The sequence below is a fragment of the Lepus europaeus genome, chromosome 18, assembly GCF_033115175.1.
Source record: "Lepus europaeus isolate LE1 chromosome 18, mLepTim1.pri, whole genome shotgun sequence".
Classification (NCBI taxonomy): Eukaryota; Metazoa; Chordata; class Mammalia; order Lagomorpha; family Leporidae; genus Lepus; species Lepus europaeus.
In genome coordinates this window covers 46,556,260-46,579,424 of record NC_084844.1, presented here as the reverse complement: position 1 = coordinate 46,579,424, position 23,165 = coordinate 46,556,260, and the positions used below count along the sequence as shown (strand labels likewise).

At 63.9% G+C, this 23,165-nt stretch overlaps 1 protein-coding gene across 3 annotated transcripts; it reads left to right on the top strand.

Moving 5' to 3' along the window:
- The first annotated feature begins 1,800 nt into the window (after positions 1-1,800).
- MYO1C (myosin IC) lies at positions 1,801-22,414 on the top strand. 3 transcript variants are annotated; one of them, XM_062175439.1, is made up of 32 exons: positions 1,801-2,011; positions 8,123-8,278; positions 8,358-8,473; positions 8,732-8,930; positions 9,014-9,094; positions 10,121-10,300; positions 10,385-10,483; positions 10,735-10,848; positions 10,942-11,013; positions 11,443-11,562; positions 11,671-11,753; positions 11,924-12,029; positions 12,136-12,216; positions 12,740-12,831; positions 14,723-14,817; positions 14,898-14,944; positions 15,033-15,113; positions 16,842-16,947; positions 17,031-17,148; positions 17,725-17,838; positions 18,340-18,416; positions 18,662-18,730; positions 18,840-18,924; positions 19,007-19,166; positions 19,404-19,487; positions 20,021-20,114; positions 20,201-20,256; positions 20,381-20,516; positions 20,595-20,665; positions 20,745-20,842; positions 20,931-21,030; positions 21,248-22,414. In XM_062175439.1, exons 1-32 carry the CDS (start codon positions 1,937-1,939, stop codon positions 21,272-21,274), a joined length of 3,192 nt encoding a protein of 1,063 aa, XP_062031423.1. In that variant the 5' UTR covers positions 1,801-1,936; the 3' UTR covers positions 21,275-22,414. The 3 variants fall into 3 exon arrangements, with proteins under 3 accessions (XP_062031423.1, XP_062031425.1, XP_062031424.1); XM_062175441.1 differs by lacking the exon at positions 1,801-2,011 and adding an exon at positions 2,768-2,848 and having other exon boundaries at positions 21,248-22,413; XM_062175440.1 differs by lacking the exon at positions 1,801-2,011 and adding an exon at positions 6,853-6,922 and having other exon boundaries at positions 21,248-22,413.
- The last annotated feature ends 751 nt before the right edge of the window (positions 22,415-23,165 follow it).

The following is a 23,165-nucleotide window of genomic DNA, read 5'->3' as shown; positions in this document are numbered from 1 at the left end:
GGTCGAGGGCCCTGTGGATCCAGACTAGACTTCCTGGGTCTGAGGTCAGCAGGTGCAGCCAGGTTGAGGTGCTGGCCTGAGTGCGGTGTGCCGTCGGTGCTCCTGGGCACTTGGTTTACACACTGCTGAGGGGAGTGGGCGTCTTGTGACTGACAGCTCTGAAAAGGCGCTGTCTGTGCTCCCACCCCCCACTTTGCACACTCAGCTCTTGAGCCTTGTTCCTGGTTTAAGCCATCCAAAACAGTACCACCTTTTCTCTGCCCCATCGTTCTCCAAAGCCTTCCTGCTGAGTTTATCCCCTCCCCCCGCACACACCCAGCACCCCTCTGTCCCCCGTTTCTTCTCCCAGCCACAGCCATCATGGGTGCTGCCACCTAGCACTCTTCATCTGGCAGACAGGGATCCTGGGGCTCAGAGAGGTGGATCCCTCCCCGGCTTCCCACGCAGCCCTCGTGGCTTCATGGCAGACCAGCAATACAGGACCCCCGTGGGCAGCCCAGTTGTCTATAAAAAACAAACCACATGCCATTCACAGGATCCCCATGAGTAGGCAGCTGCCAGTCGGAAACAGACACTGCACCCACCTCTCCCCTCTCCGTTTTTGTTAAAGTGACCCTGGGGCTGGATCTGGGGCCTCCTGACTCCAGGGGTCCCCGGTTTTCTCCAGCTCACCTCTCCCCACGTGGACGTCTCCACACACTCCTTCCCCCGCTGCCTGCTGCAGGGCCCCCTCCTTGCCTGGGAGGGGTGAGTTCAGCAGAGATTGAGAGGCGGAAAGGGGAAGGGGAACACTCTCCCTCCTCTTGGCCCCAGTCAGGATATGGCCGCTCTGGGCCCACCCCTGACCCGCTGGGTGGAAACAGGAAATATGTGAGACTTGGTGTGCGCTGGGTCTCTGCGCCTGGCTCCACGGCAGATAAGAAGCCATTGTGTGGCCGCCAGGGATGAGCTGCCCTGGATAGATGTGCTTCCCGGAGGAAGGAAGGAAGCCTTGCTGGCCTTTCCTGGGCGGGAGACACTGAGGAGGGAGGAGAGGGCCCCTGGGTGGCTGCACAGGCCCCCTGGGCGGCAGCCCCTCCCATGCCAGCCTGTTTCCCCAACCACTTCCCCGTTCTCACTTCCTATGAGGAATGGCTGGAGACTGGAGGGCTCAGGCCCAGGCCAGGAAAGTGTCAGCTATGATTTAGCAACAATAAAGATGGAAAAACAGGAACACTGCGGGGGTGGGGGTACCTGAGGGGGCCGCTGAAAAGTGAGGCAAGAACAGGGTGCCAGATGGTGCACACCTAAGGAACTCGGCAGCGAGTCTTCCAGGCGTTTGCGGCTCCAAAGGTGGGGAGGGTTGGGACCTCCCCACAGTGCCCCCTGCCTCTCCTAAGGATCCCTCTGCCCAGTACGGCCATCCATCAGCAGCCCTGGCTCCTCAAATGCAAGGGGCCACCTGCTGCCCTCAGAGGCAGCCAAGCTACAGGGACAATCAAGAGGGACAGCGCCTTTTGAAAGATCCTCTTTGCTCAGGGGAGGCTGTGCCCTCTGCTTTGGGGAGTGGCCACTGTGCCCTCTGCCAATACCAGAGAGTGGGCAGCGGGGAGAAGTCCAGCCATGGAGCTGCCTTCTTACCTACAGCCTGGAGCCCAGGGTCCCCCATGGGTGACTGCCTCAGCTGCCCTGGCTACCTGGGACAAGAGGCATTTCCTCCACCCCCCAGCTCCTCCTCTTCCTGCCCCAGCCTGGCGGGCCAAGAGGCCTTCCAATCAGACCTGGGCTGCTCCAGCTGTGTCCTGAGGAGCTGGACCAGCCACATCCCCTGGGGCTGGAATTGAAGCAGAACCAAGTGGCCATCCCAGCCTGAAACCACAGATTCCTGGCTCCGGGAGCGGCCAGGGCAAGCAGCTTCAGCCCAGGGGCTCAGCGCTCTGGCTGTCCACAGGGCGGAATGGCGCTGCAAGTGGAGCTGATCCCCACAGGGGAGATCATCCGCGTGGTTCATCCGCACAGGCCCTGCAAGCTTGTAAGTGGGGCGCTCTGGGCTGGGAGGAAGGGTGGCACTGTCCAGCCAGGGCCTGGCAGCCCCTCAGGAAAGAGGTGAGCGCTGCGAGGGTTTGGGTCCTGGTGTAGAAACCAAAGGGGCAAGAAGGCGTAAGGGGAAAGGAAGGGACAGAGTGTGCGGGATTAAGGGCCAGTAGAAGCTCTTTCTAAAATGGAGATCAGGGTTTCAGTCGCTTCTCCGGCTTGCTGGTCGGGGACCTGGGCATGACAAGCTACTCAGGGCGAGGGACTAGTGCACGTAGAGCACCAGGCGCATAGTACAGGCTCAGCTAATGCCCCTCCCTTCTCGTTGGCCAAGGAACTGAGGTCTCCCGGCTCAGAGCAGTAGCATGGGCGGAGAGGCGGGTGAAGGGAGAGATAGTCAGATCTGGGGAAGAACTGCTCTTGCCTGGCGGGCGAGGGAGGGAGAGTCCGGTTCACTCTGGGGGTGAGGAGGGAGAACCCCCAACAGGCGCGCCCACCCACCCACCCTGCAGAGTGGACCGCTTCCTAGGCGGGAGGCGGATGCGTGTGTGTGCGCGCGCGCGTGACTGCGACGCGCCTTGTCCCGGGAGCCGGTGAAGGAGCGCGCTGGGCACAAGTCTCCCCTGGCCGGGGCCGGAGCCTGGGCCGGCTGGGGCGGGGCGGGGCCGGAGGGCGCGCGCGCGCGCCGGAGTCTGGGCCTCGCCCGGGATGACGACAGGCGGCGGCCCGGCCCCCGGCGGGCCCTGGGCGGGGAGAGCGTGCCGGGGCCGCGGACTCCCGAGCTGGTCACGCCGCCCAGCCCGGCCCCCGCCAGCGCACCCCAACAGCCGAGCCGGTGGGTACGCTGGGCAGGGCGGGAAGCGGCCGCGTAGCTCCGGGAGGCCTCTGCTGGCAGGCGGGTTACGGGAAAAGGCAGGCGGCCAGCTCGGGGATACCGTACAGGAGGCGGGGGTCGCCGGCGGGGGAACGCTGGGACCAGGATCAGCTCGACCTGGCCCGTGTGGGATTCCCCCCAGGTCCCGGAGGCGCGGGGACCAGGCCTGGTGGGACTTGGATTACTTGCGGGGAACCTGAAGGCGGGGAAGAGCGACTGGGGTCTGGGCACCTAGCGCGCTCTTTCGGGCCCCTCCCGCAGCCCTGCTCTGCCTCTGGGTTCCGGAGATGCCGCCGGAGACCCGCCCCTTTCCGTTCTCCGCCCCCAGGGCCCGGCCGCGCTGTTGGCCCCTTGCGTGCCTCTGCGCGCGCGTGAGGTGGGTGGGGGTTCCGAGATGAATGAGACGGGGAACGGTGCTCCCCGCCTTATTCAGCTCTGCGGCAAGCTCGGGCCGCCGGCTCACACTCCCTGGCTCTGAGAGTCATTCATTCACACGTTCATTCATTGATTCATGCGGGCGTCTAGGAGGGAGTCTGGGAGCCCCCACTGTACCTAGCAGGGTGTGCGCCTGGGACAGTCTGACCAGCGATAAGCTGGGGGCTGTGTGTTGGGGATAGGCAGGGAGGGGTTCTGCAGAACTTGATACCTGAGCCGAGTCTCTCAGGACCACTGAGAGTCAGGGAGTGGGCCAGGGCAGCTGCAGGTGCAAAGGCGCAGAGGCTTAGAGAGCCACGTGTGGCTGCTGGCAGAGGCACCGCGGCTCTGCCTGGCTGTGTGTGGCTTAGTAGAGGCCTGGGGAGAGTAAGGACTGGAATGCAGGAGCAGTGAGTTAAACTGAGACCAGTGGGGCCTGTAGAGCAGCAGTGGGTGTGAACCACAGGCCTGGTGCATACAGGCTGCCCTGTCAACCTTCACCCTCCACATGGGAGATGTTCCTGGGCGGCGCTGCATTTGTAAACAGCACAGCCTGCTGTGGAGAGTGGACTGGTAGGAGGGAGGCAGGGTGCCGAGTGAGGGGCTGCCGTGCTGGTCCGGGAGAGAAGTGGTGGAGAAGCAGAAAGAGGTCTAGCAGGTGGTGACTGCTTGGTGTGGGGCGGGGAGGGGGAAGGGCAGGCCTCTCCGTGCCCACGTGATGACCAGCTGGAGGTGCCGCCTCCTCTACATAGAGGACGCTGAGCCAGGAGAACAGGGTAGGAGGCCAAGTGCTCTTTTGCTTTTGCTGGCCCCCAGGCAGAGACGTCTAGCTGGCCAAAGGCCCCTGGTTCTGGAGTGAGGGCACAGCCCTTGACTGAGCCCCGTGAGCCATCAGGGTAGAGCCCCAAGTCCCCATCTTCTCCCCTCTACCCCTCAAGGGTCCGTGAAGCCTAGAACAGTGCTTGGTGGGGCAGCCTGGTCCCAGGCCTAAGATTTGTTTGAGAAATATACATAAGTTGAGTACCTGCACTGTGCGTAGCACTGCGCCACCAGTGAGGCCTGCTGTGTCTCCCCTGCCCCAGGAGGCCCTCTGCTCAGAGCGGGGAGCAGCAGTCCGGGCAGCCCTCTGCCCCTCCCCCAGGCCCAGCCCGCAGACACCTGACCCACAATAGCTAAAGGGCAATGGACGGCCCAGGTCGGCTGGGTCCTCTCCATCCCCTGCGCTCACAGCAAACAGCCCCCCCAAGGCAGGGGCCGAGAGACCTGAGGCAGCCTAGGGAAGGAAGTCCCGGATCACTCAGGGACCACAGCTGCGCCCCAGCACGCAGCCAGCCCTTAGACCCTACCCCCAGGGCTAAGTCTCACAACGCCGACTGGACAGTGCGCCTTGGAGACCCGGGGTCCCAGCACCACTCCTCCATTTACAAGCCTTTAGACCTTGAACAATTCATTTCCTCTCCCCAGCCCCAGTTCCCGCTCCTAAGACGTAGTCAATAATACAGACCTCCTGGCTTGGCCGGGGGCACTGTCCGCAGAAACCTTAGAGAGCGCTAAGAACGCACCGGGTGCCGGAGCTGCAGCCTGGGTCGCGGCGCCCTTCGCACCCGGGGCTCCCGGCCTCGCTGCCCCCCGCCCCAGACACGCGCTTCGGTCCAGAGCCGCGGAGCCGGCCGGCGGGGGGCAGAGGGCCGAGGCCGCCCGGGGCAGCGGAGACGCCCCCTCCTTCCGCAGCCGGGCGGTGGCCGCGGGGGCGCCAGCGGGCATCCCGGGAATGCGGCGGCGCGGCTCGAGACGGGGGGAAGCCGGCCCGACCCCTCCGCACGCGGATTCCCCTCATTCCAGGAGCCTGACGCGGCGGCGGGCGGGGCGGGCACTGCGGTGCCGAGGCTCCGCCTCCCCTCCCGCCCCCGACCTGCAGAGCCCAGCGCCGGCTCTTCCACCGCGGAGGGCCGGGCTCCTGGCTGGGGGCCCTCGCGGCCCTGTCCCCCAAAGCCTCTAGGGCACTCCCTGCCCCTTCTAGATTTTAAACCTGGGGACACTGCAGAGGGTGCCCCTCTGCCCTGAGCCTGCCTATGCCAGGAGGCGTGTAACCTCCCGCACTCCCACCTGCCTGCTGCGCCCGGCGGCACCCGGTCCTTTCGCCCCCTCCGCCCCCTCCGAAGGGCCCGGTTGCCCAGCTGCCGCCCCCCGCGGGGCCCCCGGGCCGCGGGCGGGCGGGCGGGGCTGTTGTTCTCGAGGTAATGAGCCTTTCCCGAGAGGCTGCAGCCCGCACCTGCCGCAGCCCCAGCCCTCTCCAGAGAGCCCGGGTCCGGGGGTGGGGGCGGGGGGCACGCCGGAGCTTCGGGACCCGGCTCTACCTCTGCCCTCCCGGGCTAGCCAGTCTGCGCAGTCGTTTGCGCCTCGGGCTCCTTCCCCGCCAGGTCGGGGGCAGGTAGAGGACTTGAGAGCTGTTTGTAACTGGCAGCCGCAAGGCCCGCCCCAAGCATGTGTGCCGCGAGTGCCCCGCAAAGAGGGGGCCTGGGTTTGGAAGGTCCCGGCCGGTGCCTTAGCCTCTGTCGCGGGCCACCTAGCAGCCCCGCTGGCAGGTACCGGCCTCACCGTAGGGACCCAGGGCAGGTTCCGAGAAGGGGCCATGCTCGAGCTCCTGCCGGCCGTCCCCGTCCACACCCACTCCAGCGAGAACTCGCCCCGCGGGCAAGCAAAGGGCCCGGCGAGGGGGGCGTGGGCGGCCGAGACGGGGGACTCCCGGGGCTGAGGACCCCAAGAAGCGCGAGAGGGCAGGGGCTCTGGGACGCAAAGGTCCGAGCGCTTGGCGCGGGTTGGAGGCGGAGGGTGGGGGCCCCAAACGCTGGCTGTGGGCAGCGACTTCCCAAATGAGACCGGAACAGGCGCGGTAGGCCCTGCACTTGGCCGGGGCGCCCCGGGGGGCAGTCCCAGCCCCTCGAGCGCGCCCTCCGTGCTGCCCAGGGACCCGTCAGGGATTTCCTGGGGACGCAGACTCGGGGCCCGCCTCCCAGAGTGTGGACGGCGGGGACCGGGCCCCGCGCCCAGGCTCCGCCCGCCCGGGCGCGCCGGCCGTATTTGGACATTTCGTTCTATTTTTAACTTTCCCGGGACTCGAGGTTGGGGTCGGAGTGGGGGAGGGAAATGCCGCTTCCTCCGGGACCTGCGGTCTTAGCCGTTGTCCCCGGCTGGCCGGCCGCGCAGTGTAGACACGGGCCCGGAAGTGAGTTCCGGGTCGGTGTGGACGCGGCGGCCGCGCGGGTTCCGGGCCCCACCCTGGAACCGACGAAGTCCCTCCTGGAAAACCTGACTCAGGCGGAGCCCGGCCCGCCGGCCCCGCCCCGCTCGCCCCCGCCCACCCCGCCCCCGCCCCTGCGCCCCCCTGCGCCCCCGCCTCGCCCACCCCCAGCGTCAGAGGGACCCCGAAGTGCGGGCGCCGCGGGGCCGTGGCTGGGCGCGGGGTCCCGTGCTGCGGGGGCCAGTGGAGGGGGCGGTGCGGGGGGCGGGCCGGCCCCTCCCTCGCTGACGCCGCCGCCGCCGCCGCCGAGCCCCGGAGCGAGAGCGCGGGCAGCGGAGAGGGCGCCAGGCCGGCCGGGCAGGATGCGCTACCGAGCGTCGGTGAGCGGGGGTGGCGGTGGGGCGGGGGTCCCAGGAGCCCCTCCCCGCCTCGTGGCGCCGCCCCGGCCCCGCCGGGAAGCGGGCGCGGCCCAGGAATTTCGGATGGAAAAGCGTCCCGGAAAGTTGCAGGCGCTGGGCGGGGTGGGGGTGGTGCGGGGGTGGGCGGTGAGGCCGAGGCCGGGAAGGCCGCGGGACGTTCGGACCCAGGGCCGGACAGGCCGCTTCTGGGGACCGCTGAGAACGCCGAGACCCTTCTCCCGAGGGCAAGGGGGCGGAGACTGCGGCCCGATTTGGCAGCGGCTTGGGGCAGGCCAGGAGCAGGGGTGAGGGCCAGTCTGGGATTGGCACGCCCGGCTGGGCCCCGGGGGCCCCCAGTTCCTGCGCGCCTGTGGTTGGAGGAGACCTGGGGGGCCCTGGGCTCAGCACCCACCTGTCCACCACCTTGCCCTTTTCGGCCCCTTGTCACTGTTGGTGTCAGTTTCCTAGGGGACACTGAGCGGGCTGTGGTGAGGGGCTCTCTGAGGCTGTCAGGCTCCCACTCTCCCACGGGACCCCCGGGGCTGCTGGGCTTTTTCTGGGGAAAGCCCCACTCCAGAGGCAGGACGGCCGGGGGAGGAGGTGGCAGGGGCTGGCAGCAGCTGCAGGGGAGGGAGCGGCCCCAGCTCTCCGGAGAGGGCGGCCCCCCTGCTGGAGTGGGTGCCGTGCCCAGCTGGGCCGGGAGGCCCTCTGGGGGAATCCTCACCGAGGAGGGGTTCTGGCCTGCTCCCTAGACTCTCCACCTTGGAGGATCCGGGGGTGGGGGTGGGGGAGGCGGCCCCGCCCTGGCCACAGAATTCACACTGAGCTGTTTGTCCTCCCAAGCACCTGTCACACGTGGCCCAGAGCTAAGGGACCTGAGGTCACCTGGTCTAACTCAACTCCTCCTCCTCAAGGAGGAAGCAGCCCCGAGGGGAGGGGATTTGTCCAAGGTCAGCAGAGCATTCTTTGCGACATCTGAAAGTGTCGCTCGTTTCTCAGGACCCTCCTTTCCCTCGCTAAGCTGGTGCCTCCTTGGAGTCCGTGGCCTCTTTCCCGTGTCCGCTGGGCCCTGTGGTCTCTGTGCTGTGTCCTGTGTTCAGCCTCCCGGAGCCCTGCAGGTGGGGGAGGAGAGGTGGCCTTGCCCTGCCGGCTCTGAGCTCTCCCGTGGCTGCTTCCCTGCAGGCCCTGGGCAGTGACGGGGTGCGGGTGACCATGGAGAGCGCGCTGACCGCCCGGGACCGGGTGGGGGTGCAGGACTTCGTGCTCCTGGAGAACTTCACCAGCGAGGCGGCTTTTATGGAGAACCTGCGGCGGCGCTTCCGGGAGAACCTCATTTATGTGAGGCCCGAGCGGGGCATGGGGTGGGTGCTGGGGTCCCCCCGGGGCAAACCTCTGACCTTGCTCTCCCAACCCCCAGACCTACATCGGCCCGGTCCTGGTCTCTGTCAACCCCTACCGGGACCTGCAGATTTACAGCCGGCAGCACATGGAGCGGTACCGGGGTGTCAGCTTCTATGAGGTGCCACCCCACCTGTGAGTGACCCCACCCGCCCCCACTGTGCACACCTGTGAGGGGCTCCAGGCCCACCCAGCTCGACCTGGGCGTGGCCTCCAGCCTTAGTGACCCTCAGCTGGGAGGGGCCACCCCCTGGAAGTGACCTGCATCTTCAGGGGGTACCAGACACCCACCCCCCACGTGCACCCCAGCTGTTATGGGTGGGAGTGGCCCCACAGTCCTACCCATAGGGCTACCCCGTCTCCCCGGAACGCCCTGACAAGCCCCTGTCCCAGGTTCGCCGTGGCCGACACTGTGTACCGGGCACTGCGCACGGAGCGCAGGGACCAGGCAGTGATGATCTCTGGGGAGAGTGGGGCTGGCAAGACCGAGGCCACCAAGCGACTGCTGCAGTTCTATGCGGAGACATGCCCCGCCCCCGAGCGAGGGGGCGCCGTGCGGGACCGGCTGCTGCAGAGCAACCCTGTGCTGGAGGTGGGGTCTGGCTGTGGCACGGAGAGGGGGAGAGCCAAGCCGAGAGGGCGCTGGGCCTCCCTCACACCCGTGTCCACGCCTAGGCCTTTGGGAATGCCAAGACCCTCCGGAACGATAACTCCAGCAGGTTTGGGAAGTACATGGACGTGCAGTTCGACTTCAAGGTACCTATGGGCATGCCAGGGCCGATGGGGGGACTGCCGCATGCGGGAGGTGTGGTATTTGTTGAGCAACTACTGTGTACCAGACACGCAGCAATGGAACCCAGCAGACAAAAATCCTGCCTCTGGGGTGCTAGACAGAGAGCAGAAACAGTTACATCTTAGATTGTGCCAGAAAATAACAGGAGGGATTGGGGGGGCAGTTGGAATTTTTAATAAGGCAGCTTATTAAAGTAGCATTTTAATGAGGGTTGATGGAGACTGCAGCCAGCTGTGTGGAGACCTGGAGGAGAATCCAGGCACTGGAACAGCTGGTGCCAAGGCCCTGGGCAGGAGGGGACTTGGCAGGTTCCAAGGCCCAGCGACAGGTGAGCAGGTGGCGGTGCGGGCCTGCAGGCTCTTCCCAAGGGCATTTTCTTAACTCCGAGGGGAAAGACGCTCGGCGGAAGATTCTGGACAGAAGCGTCTTGCTCACCTTTCCTCTCAGAAAGATCGCTCTTCTGTTGGGAGTAGATGGCCGGGGAACCAGGCCAGGCGAGGAACCGGTTGGGAGGCTGATGTAATAATGCAGGTGACAGCCGACAGGGCTCAGAGCAGTGTGCTGGCAGTGGAGGCGCTGTGTGTGGTTGGACTCCGGATGTGTTGGAGGTGAAGGCGGCGGGGTTGGCCGTCTGATCGGATGTAGGCTCTGGAAGAAATAGGCTAGACTTCTTGGCCGAACACTTGCTAGACAAGAGCAGGACTGACCTCAACCAAGACAGGAAGACGAGAACAGGAGCTGGTGTGAAGAGGGGGAGATCGGGAGTTCGGGTTCAGGCCTGCCAGGCATCCAAGTGGAGCTGCCGAGCAGATGGGGTTGAATCTCCCCATTTCGCAGGTGAAGATGGTGAGGCCAGAGGGGGTGATGGGTGTGAGCCCACACAGTGAGTGGCGGAGCTGAAATTCAAGCCTCTGTGCAGGGGAGGGGAGGGAAGACGGGTGTACTCCCCAGCCCCTGTGACCCGTCCCCTGTGCCTGCCATTCCCGCAGGGGGCCCCTGTGGGTGGCCACATCCTCAGCTACCTCCTGGAGAAGTCCCGAGTGGTTCACCAGAATCACGGCGAGCGCAACTTCCACATCTTCTACCAGCTGCTGGAGGGGGGCGAGGAGGAGACACTCAGGAGGCTGGGCCTGGAGCGCAACCCCCAGAGCTACCTGTACCTGGTGAAGGTGCGTGGCTGGCCAGGGGGCGGGGCCGCCCCAGGAGGGGGCCGTGGTGCCAGGGCTGGCAACCCAGCTGTGCCCTTCCTCCAGGGCCAGTGTGCCAAGGTGTCCTCCATCAATGACAAGAGCGACTGGAAGGTGGTGAGGAAGGCACTGACAGTCATCGACTTCACCGAGGAGGAGGTGGAGGTGAGGCTGCCTGGGGGACTGCACTCCTTCCGCTCTTCTTTGTGTGTGTGTGCATGTGTGCGAGTGTGCGCGAGTGGTGTTGTCTTTATTATTTCTGTTTGTGTCTTTTATTCTTTCCCTTCTACTCTCAAAAACCATTTCCCCTTTTGCTCTCCAACACTTTGCACCCCTGCCCACCTCCGGCCGGCCATGCGATTGCCCGCAGGCACTCTGCCCTCCCCAAGCCTCACGTGCCCTCCCTGCTTCCCTAGGAGCTGCTGAGCATCGTGGCCAGCGTCCTGCACTTGGGCAACATCCACTTCGCTGCCGATGAGGAGAGCAATGCCCAGGTCACCACCGAGAACCAGATCAAGTATCTTAGCAGGGTGAGCCGGGTGTGCAGAGGGCGAGGGGAGGGGCCCGTGGGGGCGGGGGGGTGTGTTCCCAGCCACATGCACCCCCTCACACACCCCCCGCAGCTCCTCGGTGTGGAAGGCGCGACGTTGCGGGAAGCCCTGACACACAGGAAGATCATCGCCAAGGGGGAAGAGGTGAGGCGGAGCCTTTGCCCGGAGTGTAGGGTCGGTGCAGCTCAGCCTTGCTCTCGCCCTGGTGGTCTTCTGCCCGGTGCTCTGCTCTGCTCCGGTGGTCTTCTGCCCAGTGCTCAAGGGACTTAGGGCAGATAGCTCAGAGAGATACCGTGAGCTGGCCCAGGTCACACAGGAAGAGACAGTCAGGCTGAGACCCAGACTCCCACCTCCAGGAATGAGGCCTCTTGTGCCCCCACCAGCTGCCCCGTGGCGTGGCCACCCCCACCACGTGTCCTGATGCTGCCTTCCCTCCCCAGCCCCAGGCTTTCCGGTGCTGAGAGGGAAGACAGGGTGCTCAGGGTTTGCTGGTCTTTTTCCCGAGCCCGAAGGGAGGGGGCATGGAAGAGGTGTGTGGGGCATTGGTCTCCTTGCCTGTCCCCACGCCGACAGCTCCTGAGTCCGCTGAACCTGGAGCAGGCCGCATACGCACGGGACGCTCTGGCCAAGGCTGTGTACAGCCGCACTTTTACCTGGCTGGTTGGAAAGATCAACAGGTCCCTGGCCTCCAAGGTGAGGGCTCCATGCACGCTGGCCCAGGGCGGGTTGGTGGGGGGGAGCTGGGAGTAGGGTCAGCCCCGCACAGTGGAACCCACGCCCCAGTTGACTGATGGGCCCTAGGACGCCGAGAGCCCCAGCTGGCGGAGCACCACGGTTCTCGGGCTCCTGGACATCTACGGCTTTGAAGTGTTTCAGCACAACAGGTCAGCGCCAGCCACACCCCTGCCGGTCCCCGCCTCGGCCCTCCCGCTCCTGCCCAGCGATTGCCCTGGCCAGCGTCGGTCCCGCTCTGCCTCCCCTCGGCTGCCCGGGGCCCGACTCCTGGCCCTCTGTCCCCCTTGAGCCTCTGCGGGTGGTTGTGTTTGCCTCCCAGCTTCGAGCAGTTCTGCATCAACTACTGCAACGAGAAGCTGCAGCAGCTCTTCATCGAGCTCACGCTCAAGTCGGAACAGGAGGAGTACGAGGCGGAGGGCATCGCGGTGCGTGCCGACCGAGGGGGCCGGGCGGCGCGGAGGGCCGGGCCGCGGGGTCTCCCCGGAAGCCGCAGGGCCCCGCGATGAGGCTCCCCTTCCCCTTTCACCTCAGTGGGAGCCTGTCCAGTATTTCAACAACAAAATCATCTGTGACCTGGTGGAGGAGAAGTTCAAGGGCATCATCTCCATCCTAGTGAGTCCTTTGTGCCCCCAGACCTCACCCTGGGGGTTGGGTGGGGTGGTGTTGCCCCCTTCCTCCCCTCCCACCTTTTTTTTTTCCCCCATTTTTATTTGAAAAGCAAAGAGATCTTCCACCTTCTGTTTCACTCCCCAAATGCCCACAACAGCCAGGGCTGGGCCAGGCCAAAGCCAGGAGTCCAAAACTGAGTTCGGCTCTCCCATGTGAGTGGCAGGAACCTGCCGTCACCTGCCGCCTCCCGGCGAGTACATTAGCAGGAGGCTAGAGCAGAGGCAGAGTAGCCAGGACTCAAGTGGGGGCGTTCCGATATGGGGTGCGGTCATCCGAAGCAGTAACTTAACCACTACACCAAAAGCCCGTTCCGCCTTCCCTGTTCTGGGCAGGCAGCTCCGCTGAGGGCTGAGTTGGGGGCTGGGCAGGGACGGGCAGGGCTGCATGTGCACGGTGAGGTTCCTTTCCCTTGCGCTGTGCCTCCCTGGAGTCTTCTGAGTGCCGCAGCCTCTCCCCCGCCCCCTAGGATGAGGAGTGTCTGCGCCCTGGGGAGGCCACGGACCTGACCTTCCTGGAGAAGCTGGAGGACACGGTCAAGCAACACCCACACTTCCTGACGTGAGCAGGGCGAGGGGGCTGGGGTCCCTGTGCCCCGCAGTGGCCGGGGCGGGCTGCGCCGAGGATAGCAGCCTGGAGCCGCAGCTCGCGGGCACCGGGAGTGGCGGGCGCGAGTGGCGTGGCTTCCTCTCCACTCTTCCCTGAGAATGAAACTCGCAGAGACCGTCTCTAGCTTCCTTATTTGGAAAGTGCTTTTTATTGAAGGACTCCCCTAAGCGGTGTGGGGGGGGGCAATACAGAAACAAGCCCCTCCTGCCCAGCTGGGTCCTGCGTGTTGGCGGCAGGTCGTGTGCTGCCCTGTGGTGACCCTTGAAAGAGCTCCTCTTGGTGTTTTCTCTGTTGCCCTGAGACTCGGCGTCATGAAACCGTTGCCCAAGGTCCTCCGACTTCAGGTGCCGAAGCGGGGACCGGGTCCCAGCGCTGCCGAACACCGAAGCCCTGGGCATTTTCAGCTTGATAGTACATTAAAAACTTGTTGCTGATCGTAAAAGTCACTCTGCTCATTAGAGAAAGGCTGGAATTGTGCAAAAGGCATTTACAAGCCCGAAACCCAGAGGTCATTGCTGTTAACAATTTGAGGCATTTCCTTCCTGCCTTCTTCTATACCTTTTTTTCCCCACAGTCGAGCACTCATTGTGTATGAGGCTCGGGATGGTCTTATATCCTGAGTATTTTCCTGTATCATCAAACAGAAAAATTTCCTCAAAACACTTCCTGCAGTGGATCTGACCCACAGATAGGCCACTGCCCTCCCCTAGCCTGGGGGGCCGTGGCCAGCTCCCAGGTCCCTGCTGAGGGACGACGCTGCCCCAGGCACCTCGGGGATCCAGTCTCTGCCTGTGTCTCCGGGTAGTGCTGGGAATGGGTCTCAAAAAGAGAAAACAGGAGGCTGGCGCCGTGGCTTAACAGGCTAATCCTCCGCCTTGCGGCGCTGGCACACCGGGTTCTAGTCCCGGTTGGGGCACCAGATTCTATCCCGGTTGCCCCTCTTCCAGGCCAGCTCTCTTCTCTGGCCCGGGAAGGCAGCGGAGGATGGCCCAAGTGCTTGGGCCCTGCACCCGCATGGGAGACCAGGAGAAGCACCTGGCTCCTGGTTTCGGATCAGCACAATGCGCCGGCTGCAGCGGCCATTGGAGGGTGAACCAATGGCAAAAAGGAAGACCTTTCTCTCTGTCCCTCTCTCTCACTATCCACTCTGCCTGTCAAAAAAAAAAAAAAAAAAGAGAGAGAGAGAGAAAACAGGAGAAAGCGTTCAAACACGCTTCACACTTGAGCAGTCTCTAAGGGCAGATTCCATTGTTCTTTAAAGAGGGGGGACTTATTTATTTCCCTTGAAAGGCATAGTTAGAGAGCAGTCTTCCATCTGCTGGTTCACTCCCCCAAATGGCTGCAATGGCCTGGGCTGGGGCAGGCCAGGAGCCAGGAGCTTCATCCGGGTCTCCTATGTGGGTACAGGGGTCTCAGCACTTGGGCCATCTTCCCCTGCTTTCCCAGGCACATTAGCAGGGAGCTCGATCAAAAGTGGAGTAGCCGGGACTTGAACCAGTGCCCATAGGGGATGCCGGTGTCGCAGGCCACAGCTTTACCTAACTGCGCCATGACAGCAGACAAAGAATCCATTCTGAAAATGTAGTGGGGTGGTGACCAGCCTCAGCAGAACCCCGCAGTTCCCAAGGCAGGGAAAGAAGCCCCGTCCTCTGTGCCTGCCCACATACCAGAGCCGGCCCTGTGCGATCCTGGGTGTGTGATCCCTGCACGGGGAGCTGATAGCCCTGCCTGCCACGCAGTCTGTGGGCTGTGGGACAGCCCTGGGCCACACGTGCTGCTTCAAGTGGCTGGCTCCTGTTCTCCAGCAGGAGAACCCACGGTTTGCTCTCTTTGTCACCCCCAGGCACAAGCTGGCCGACCAGCGGACCAGGAAATCCCTGGGCCGCGGGGAGTTCCGCCTGCTGCACTACGCCGGGGAGGTGACCTACAGCGTGACCGGTGAGGGTCCTGAGACTGTGTCCCCGTAGGAGGCAGGGAGGGGGGCTCTCCCTCACCTCACGTCTGTCCTCGCCTGCCAGGGTTTCTGGATAAAAACAATGACCTTCTCTTCCGGAACCTGAAGGAGGTAAGGACGCAGCGGGGCTTAGGTGTGAGGCTCCATCCACACCTCTGCCCGGGTAGCGGCCACCCTGACCCCTGCTCTGCCCTCACAGACCATGTGCAGCTCGAAGAATCCCATCATGAGCCAGTGCTTCGACAGGAATGAGCTCAGTGACAAGAAGCGCCCAGAGACGGTGTGGAGGCTGTGGGACCCCAGTGGGCGTGGGCGTGGGCGTGGGCGTGGCCAAGTGCCCGTGAGCACGAGGGGGCCGCCTGTGTGCTGCGTGTGCCCGTCCCTACTGTGTGTGCCGGCACTTGCGTGTGGTCACCCACTCGGCAGCCGTTGGTAATCCACATCGCTGAGCCCTGCGGATACAAAAGGGAACAGGTGCTCTCATCGAAAAAGGCACAGTGTGCTTTGGGGACTTAAAAGAGGAAGGAGCCAGGGAGTGGAAGGGGTGAGAGGGTCTCCCCGGAGGAGGAAGTGTTTGACATAACTTGGACCTATGGGAGGGTGCTGTAGGCAGCAGGAGGGCCCACCAGGCCAGGAGGTCAGTAGGAGAGCACTGTCGTTGAGGAGAGCGGCTAGGAAAGGGGTGTGGTGCCAGGGCAGGGAGAGCTCTGGCGAGCTGGGGCAGAGGTGTGGGCAGAGGTGTGGCTGTCGGGCTTCTCCCAAGGGGCTCGGGCTGGCCCCTGGCCAGTGGGCAGTTAGTAAGGTGTGGAAGCCAGAGCATTGCAGGTTGGGACATGCCTGCCAGGGAGGGCACGGTCGCACTGTGTTGCCCAGTGTCTGGCTTTGCTGGGCCCCGGCTTCCCCTGCTATCTACCCTAGCCGTTCCACAGAACCCTCGTCCCCCTGGCTTGAGATGTTCCTGCCGAGGGTACCTGTACACCTACCCCTGGCTTCCAGACCCCTCTCCGACTCTGCCGGTCCCTAACGAGTGGGCCCTTGGCTCTCCAAGCTCACTCCTTCTGCATCCCTGATCCAGGGCAGGGATCACCCTCCACCACCACCCCCCCAAGCCAGGACTGGGTCTGCTCCCTGGCTTTTTACTTTCCCCCGTCTCCATCATCTGTCCCCTGGACCTTGCCCAAGTACTCCTCCATTCCCTCCCACCAGCACCGTCCCCGGAGCCACTGCCCCAGGTCCGCCCACTCACTCTCCCCGGAGCCAGCTGCCTGCCTGGTTTCCTGGCTTCCCACCTGCCTCTACCTCCCCACCCTGCACATTTGCGCCACAGATGTGTTCCGAAGTGCAAGTCTCTCCCTCTCCCTCCCTCCAAATTCCTCACTGGAAGAGGACACCCGGTCTCCCTAGCGGGACTGTCCCTTGGTGCTGCCTCTCTGACAGCCCCCCAACCTGGATCCTTGCACTGCTTGTAGCTCCCTGTGTACATCAGTACATCAAGCCTTTGCTCAGGATGTCCCTCAGCCTGTCCTCTCTGCTGTCCAGCTGTCTTCTTATCTTCAAGTCTCACCCAGGGGTCGCTGTCCTGACAACCCTAATGCGCGTCCCCTCTGCGTGCACCCCGGACCTCCAGGCATGCAGCCCTCTTAGTAATGGACCCCGAGGGATTGCAGACCGTTGCTGAGGCATCCGCCTCTCCCACAGAGATGCTCAGCAGCCCTGCAGGGCGGTGCCCAGAGAGCTTGGTTGGATGCACAGGTGCAGGGCCCGTGTTGAGGACCATGGCCCTGGAGAAAGAGTGATTGCTAAAGGAGTTGTAGGATCAAGGCTCCAGGAGCCCCGAGCAGGATTTTCAGGCTTTTCTAAGCTGAGACCTCTGGCCAAGCCAGAGGGTTGCAGGGGCAGAGACTGGCACCTTCCTCTGTTGCCACAGAGCAGCGGGGGGCGGAGGGAAGGGCCGCTGCAGCGTGGGGCCTCAGCCCCGCCAACCTTCCACTGGCCCTTGGCTGCCCAGGTCGCCACCCAGTTCAAGCTGAGCCTCCTGCAGCTGGTGGAGATCCTGAAGTCCAAGGAGCCTGCCTACGTCCGCTGCATCAAGCCCAATGATGCCAAACAGCCCGGTAGGCCCCTCCCAGCCTGTGGCCTGGGGGACTGGCCATCGGTCAGCGCGAGCCCAGTGACCACCCCGCTATCCCTCCCCCAGGTCGCTTTGACGAGGTGCTGATCCGGCACCAGGTGAAGTACCTGGGGCTGATGGAGAACCTGCGCGTGCGCAGAGCCGGCTTTGCCTACCGTCGCAAATACGAGGTTTTCCTGCAGAGGTGCGGTGGGGCTCAGCTCACTGCCAGGAAGGGGTGGTGTGGCGGGAGCCTCTTAAACCAGAGGAGGGAGAACGGGTGTTCTTGGGCCCTGAGCTGCCATGGGGCCTACACTAGGGACCTGACCATGCTGCAGGCCTAAGGCCAGCCCTAGTAGAAAGAACCCCAGGCTGCTCCTAGGTCCTGCCCTCCTGGAGCACTGGGCTAGGATGCAAGAGGCGAGCATGCACCTGCCCATCACCAGTGGCAGATGGTGCCGGGCCCTCAGGAGGCAGGAGGACAGGGCTTCCCAGGAGCTCAGGGAGGACAGAGCAACTGTGTGGGGATTCAGAGTTGGGGCCTGGTGAGTCATGCAGCGTGTGAATTCCATGCCTCTCACTCTCCAGTCTCTGGGCTTAGGCAGATAAGATTGTCTTTAAAGTGACGGCAGTAACAGGACAACTTCGTGGGCCTTCTGTGAGCTTCGAACCAGTCAGCTGGGGCGCCCGGCAGGTGCGCAGAGAGAGTAGGTTGGGGCTCTAGAGCGGAGCGGGCTGGATAAGTGGAGGCCGGGTACAATCCTGCCACTCCTGCCACCAGGTACAAGTCACTGTGCCCAGAGACGTGGCCCATGTGGGCAGGACGGCCCCAGGACGGGGTGGCGGTGCTGGTCAGACACCTGGGCTACAAGCCGGAAGAGTACAAGATGGGCAGGTGAGTGATGTCCATGCCTGGTGTCTGGTCTTGACGTCAGAAAAGAATTTCAGACGGGAGACAGAGCGCAGCAGCGAGCCAGGTAGCAGAGTTTAATGAAGAGATGACCCCTAAGAGGCCAGGCGGACATCTCAGCCAAGAACTGAGAACTTGGGCTGTGTGCACAGTGGGGTCTGTTTTGTAGACGTGGACCCACCATTCCTGCCGCCCTCCCCCGCTTCTGGGACACTGCTGGGCAGAGAGCTTTCTAGGTGTTATTGGACCTAAACCCCGGCTAGGGACAGACGATCCCCCTGAGGTCCTCCTGGGGGAGGGCTGAAAGCCACCTAAGGAGCAAGACTTTGCATGCGCAAGTGCTGTCTGCTTCCCAGCCTCTGCCCCCATCCCACCTCCCAGAATTCCCGTTTGTGTTCCGCAGCCTTCTCACACACATAGGCTCATGTCTAACTTCTACCTGTCCCGGTGGGGGCAGTCAGGGGCTAATTGCTGCTGCCCTCCCAGGACCAAGATCTTCATCCGCTTCCCCAAGACCCTTTTTGCTACAGAGGATGCCCTGGAGGTCCGGCGGCAGAGCCTGGGTGAGTGACACCCGCCCCTTCTGTCCCACTGGGGTCTGCTCTGGGGAGTCCTTGCGTTTGGGCTGCCTCTCCAGGAGCTCCCCCCACCCACAGCCTCCTGCCCGCTGTGGCCCCCGTGCCCTCTGTCTACCTGCCCTGTCCATTCACCCTGCCCTAGCTCCCGTGTCCTCGTCCGCACCCCTCAGCCTGCTCCGAGAGAGCCAGGCCCCCGAGCTCCGACTGACCGACTTTCCTCCCGACCACAGCCACGAAGATCCAGGCTGCCTGGCGGGGCTTTCACTGGCGACAGAAATTCCTCCGAGTGAAGCGTTCAGGTCTGGGGCTGTGGGCAGGGGGCCCAGGGTCCTGAGGAGGGACGGTGTCTGGGGTTAGAGGGCGCAGCGAAGAGTGGAGGTAGAGATCAGCCAGCTGTGATCCCCACAGCCATCTGCATCCAGTCGTGGTGGCGTGGGACGCTGGGCCGGAGGAAGGCGGCCAAGAGGAAGTGGGCGGCACAGACCATCCGCCGGTGAGCACGGGGGGCCTTGGCAGGGCTGCAGAGGCCCAGTGCCAGGTTCCTCACCTCCAGCCTTACGCGACCCTGCCCGCAGGCTCATCCGTGGCTTCATCTTGCGCCACGCCCCCCGTTGTCCCGAGAACGCCTTCTTCCTGGACCACGTGCGCACCTCCTTTCTGCTTAACCTGCGGCGGCAGCTGCCACGGAATGTCCTGGACACCTCCTGGCCCACACCCCCACCTGCCCTGCGTGAGGTCTGTGGGCTCTCTCTGCTGAGTTAGGGTCCTCAAAGCCCTTGGCAGAGCAGTCTGATTGTCTTACAGCCCAGTGAGCAGGCAGGGAGGGCTTGCGGGGCGGGGGGACCAGCAGTGGGCATCGACCAGAGCAAGGGCCTTCCGGGCTGAGCCGTGTTGCCTGTATGCCAGGGCTGGGGCTTCAGAGGGAAGGGAGCCGGGTTGTGCACGTGTGCTCCAACCCCGCTCTCCCTGCAGGCCTCAGAGCTGCTCCGGGAGCTGTGCATGAAGAACATGGTGTGGAAGTACTGCCGGAGTATCAGCCCTGAGTGGAAGCAGCAGGTTCGGAGCTCAGCAGGCAGGAACGGTGCTGGCCTGGGGCAGCGTCTCCCCCCGGCTGCAGCCTCACGGAGCCCAGCCCCTGCTGGCCCTCTCTGCTTGGCTGGTGGAGGCTCCCCGGAGCCCCAGGCTAAGAGGCTGCAGCTTCACTCCCATCGGCTGGCCGTGTCTGCTACGGTCACGGACACAGACGCGGGTGGTTGACGCGCCTTTTCTTTGCCAAATCTGTGGTGGATGGTGCTCAGGGCTCTCCCAGCACAGATGCACAGCCGCCTACAGGATCCCATGCTGATGCTGTGTCTCAGGGTCCCCAGGGCCCAGCAGGATGGGGAATCATGTTCCCAGAGTCGGGGCTGGCACCTCTGGGGAGCTCTCTGTCTTGGCCACAGGGGCATGAAGGGGAGGGGCTGATGGGAGCGATGGTGGCAGGGTTCAGCCTCCTGGTGCTGGGACCGGAGAGTAGGTGAGGGAGGCTGCCTAGTGCCGGCTCCCCTTGGTGGTCACCCCGCTTTGGACACTCGCCCTGCTTGTCTCAGCTGCAGCAGAAGGCCGTGGCCAGCGAGATCTTCAAGGGCAAGAAGGACAATTACCCTCAGAGCGTCCCCAGGCTCTTCATCAGCACGCGGCTGGGTGAGCCCCTGGCTTGTGGTGCTCCAGCCCTGCCCTCCTGTTGCCCTCTCCCCGGCTCTGACCTCCTCTCCCCATCCGGGTTGCAGGTGCAGATGAGATCAGCCCCAAAGTGCTGCAAGCCCTGGGCTCGGAGCCCATCCAGGTGAGAGGCGGCCTGCGTCCCCAGAGCTGGGTGGGGGCGAGGCCGGGCATGGCAGAGGCTGAGGGTGTGAGCCCTGGAGCTCCTCAGCGCCCCCACTGCCCCTCGCCCTGCCCTCTGCCCCCAGTATGCCGTGCCTGTCATCAAATACGACCGCAAGGGCTACAAGCCGCGCTCCAGGCAGCTGCTGCTCACGCCCAGTGCCGTGGTCATCGTGGAAGACGCCAAAGTCAAGCAGAGGATTGATTACGCCAACCTGACCGGTCAGCCAGAGTCCAGGGCTGTGCGGGGAGGGCCCCTGCTCTGACCTGTGCTCCCTGACCCCGGCCCCTCCCCCTCAGGCATCTCCGTCAGCAGCCTGAGTGACAGCCTGTTTGTGCTCCACGTGCAGCGGGAAGACAATAAGCAGAAGGTGCCCCTCAGGGATTGGGCGCTGGGCGGGGCCTCTAGCTGTGGGCGGGGCCTGAGCTCCCTGCCGTGTGGGCCCCCAGGGGGATGTGGTGCTGCAGAGTGACCACGTGATTGAGACACTGACCAAGACAGCCCTCAGCGCCGACCGCGTGAACCATGTCAACATCAACCAGGGCAGGTGAGGCGGGGAGGGCTGCTGAGTGGGCCGCGGTGGATGCCGGGGGCTAGCCCCGGGAAGAGGGCCTCACGCGCTCCCTTCCCTCCAGCATCACCTTTGCCGGGGGCCCCGGCAGGGACGGCATCATCGACTTCACACCGGGCTCAGAGCTGCTCATCACCAAGGCCAAGAACGGCCACCTGGCTGTGGTGAGCGGGGCCATTTGAGCCCCACAGTGCTCAGGGCCCATGGGACGAGCCAGGGTTGTGGGAGGCACCCTGCAGGGGGAGGAGGAGGAGGAAGGCCAGAGCCTCCAGGGCTGAGGCTGCTGGACCCCTCGTGTGCAACTGCCTGTACCTGACCCACCCGAGGAGCACCTTGCGTCTGCCCCCCACTCACCACTGGGCTTCTCCCCTGACCTCACAGGTAGCCCCACGGCTGAACTCCCGGTGATGAAGGTGCCCGCTGGACCCCTCCTAACTCCCAGCGCTTTGCTTCCCCCTCCTCCCCTTCCCAGTTACCAAAGACTCGAGCTTCCAGGCAGGGACCCAGGGACACCTCAGAGCCCACCTGCAGACTCCTGCCTCCCGCTCAGCCCTCGCTTGCGGGAGCAGCAGGAGCCAGGCAGCAACCCCAGGAGTGGGCCAGGCCGGGCCACAGCAATAGGAACAGCGGGGCCAGAGCGTGCCGTGCCAGCCCCACTGCTGATGCCAAATATTTGAGAGAAGGGAATTTTTGCTGAGGTTTTCTCTAAGATATTTTAATGCTTTATAGGAAACTATTTTTTAAAAAAGCCATTTTCTCACCCCAAGACACACTGGATGTGTTTTCCCTGACTCAAACGGGGCAAGGAATGTAGGTGAGAGGTCAGTGGGCAGGCCCTGGGGCCCTCTTCCCTGGCCGGGCCACCCTCTCCACCACATGCCCTTGGCACCTTGTCTGTCTGTCTGTCTGCCCACCCGCCCATGCACCTACACCTTTTCTAGCCCACTCTGACCACCTGGGGGCTGAGGCCTTCCTCTCCTGCCTCCTCCCTTCCAATATCAGCATCCCGGCCGGAGGGCGAATGTCAGATCAGAGACCGTGGAGGATGCGGGGAGCGGTCTGGTGCCCTGGCGTGACACAGCAGGGGGCGGGAACCAGGAGAGGAAGGGACCTGCCCAAAGTCGCAGTGAGCACTGGGGCCAAGCCCGGCCTGCAGCCCTGTCCTCAGGAAACCACACTGCCGCTTCCAGACGGGGAGCCCCAGCACACCTGGCTCCCCGACCAGCAGTCACTCTGGGGCCACCGCTGGAGCAGCACTTCTGCCCGAGTCTGTGCCTTAGGATGACACACACCCCACCTACACACAGGGGCCCAGTTCAAGGATGCGGGGCCCTTACTGCTCTCTGAGCTTGGCTGGCCTGGGAACACGGGGAGGGGCTGCAGGGGCCTCACCTTTTTCTGCCGCTTCCCCTCCACCCTGGAGGGCCTGGGGGCCGCCTCGCTGCCTCTGTCGGCTCCTGGGGTCCTTAGCCCACTGCTGACACATCTGCAGTCCAGAGAAACACTAAATAAAGCGATCTGTGTTTGCCAGTGCGGTCTCTGCGATGTTTGGACAGGAAGAGGGGCTCCAGAGAGCAGTTGCGCTATAATCTTTGCCTTGTCCCCACCAGGGCTCCCTGCAGGAGTGGCTGGGAGCTGCACTAGGGACTTGCACCTTCACTGACCAACCCCCCCCCAGGGGGGGTGCTCAGCCTGAGGACTGGGGGCCAGGAAGCATCACACACACCCCTGCCTCGCAGTTCTCTGCCCAGGGTGGGGTGTGCAGGCGCCAAGGGTGCAGAGGCTGACATTCGAGGTGGGTCTCAAAAGGATCTTCCCCGGTCCGAATGCGATCCCTTCGTAAGGGACGGACCCGCTCCAGAATGGCTTGGGCGGGAAGGGGCACTTAGTGCCCATAGCGCCAGGGGGAGGACGCTGGAACCACCTCGGCTCCGCCTTCACTGCAGTGGTTTCTTTCAGAAACGGGTTTTTTCCCTTGTGGGGAGGTGACAGCAACAACCGCCCGCAGTTCCAGGCCCACATTCTGGAAAATGCTCCTTCCCAGTAATCTGAAAGTCTCGGAGTGTCTCCCAGTGTCCCAGCCCGGGCGAGGTGCTGTGCCCTGACTGGGTCCTGGCAGCTGGGAGAAGCGGCACGTTCTGATCGCTTAGGCCTGGGCGGGCTGCCTGCCCTGCAGACAGCAGCCATGGAACCACGTTTGCCAGGAGCCATGGGTTCTTCCCCCAAAAGAAAGGCAGAGTGTGGTCATTTTTCATGTTTTTTTTGTTTTTTGTTTTTTTGTTTTTTTGTTTTTTTTTAA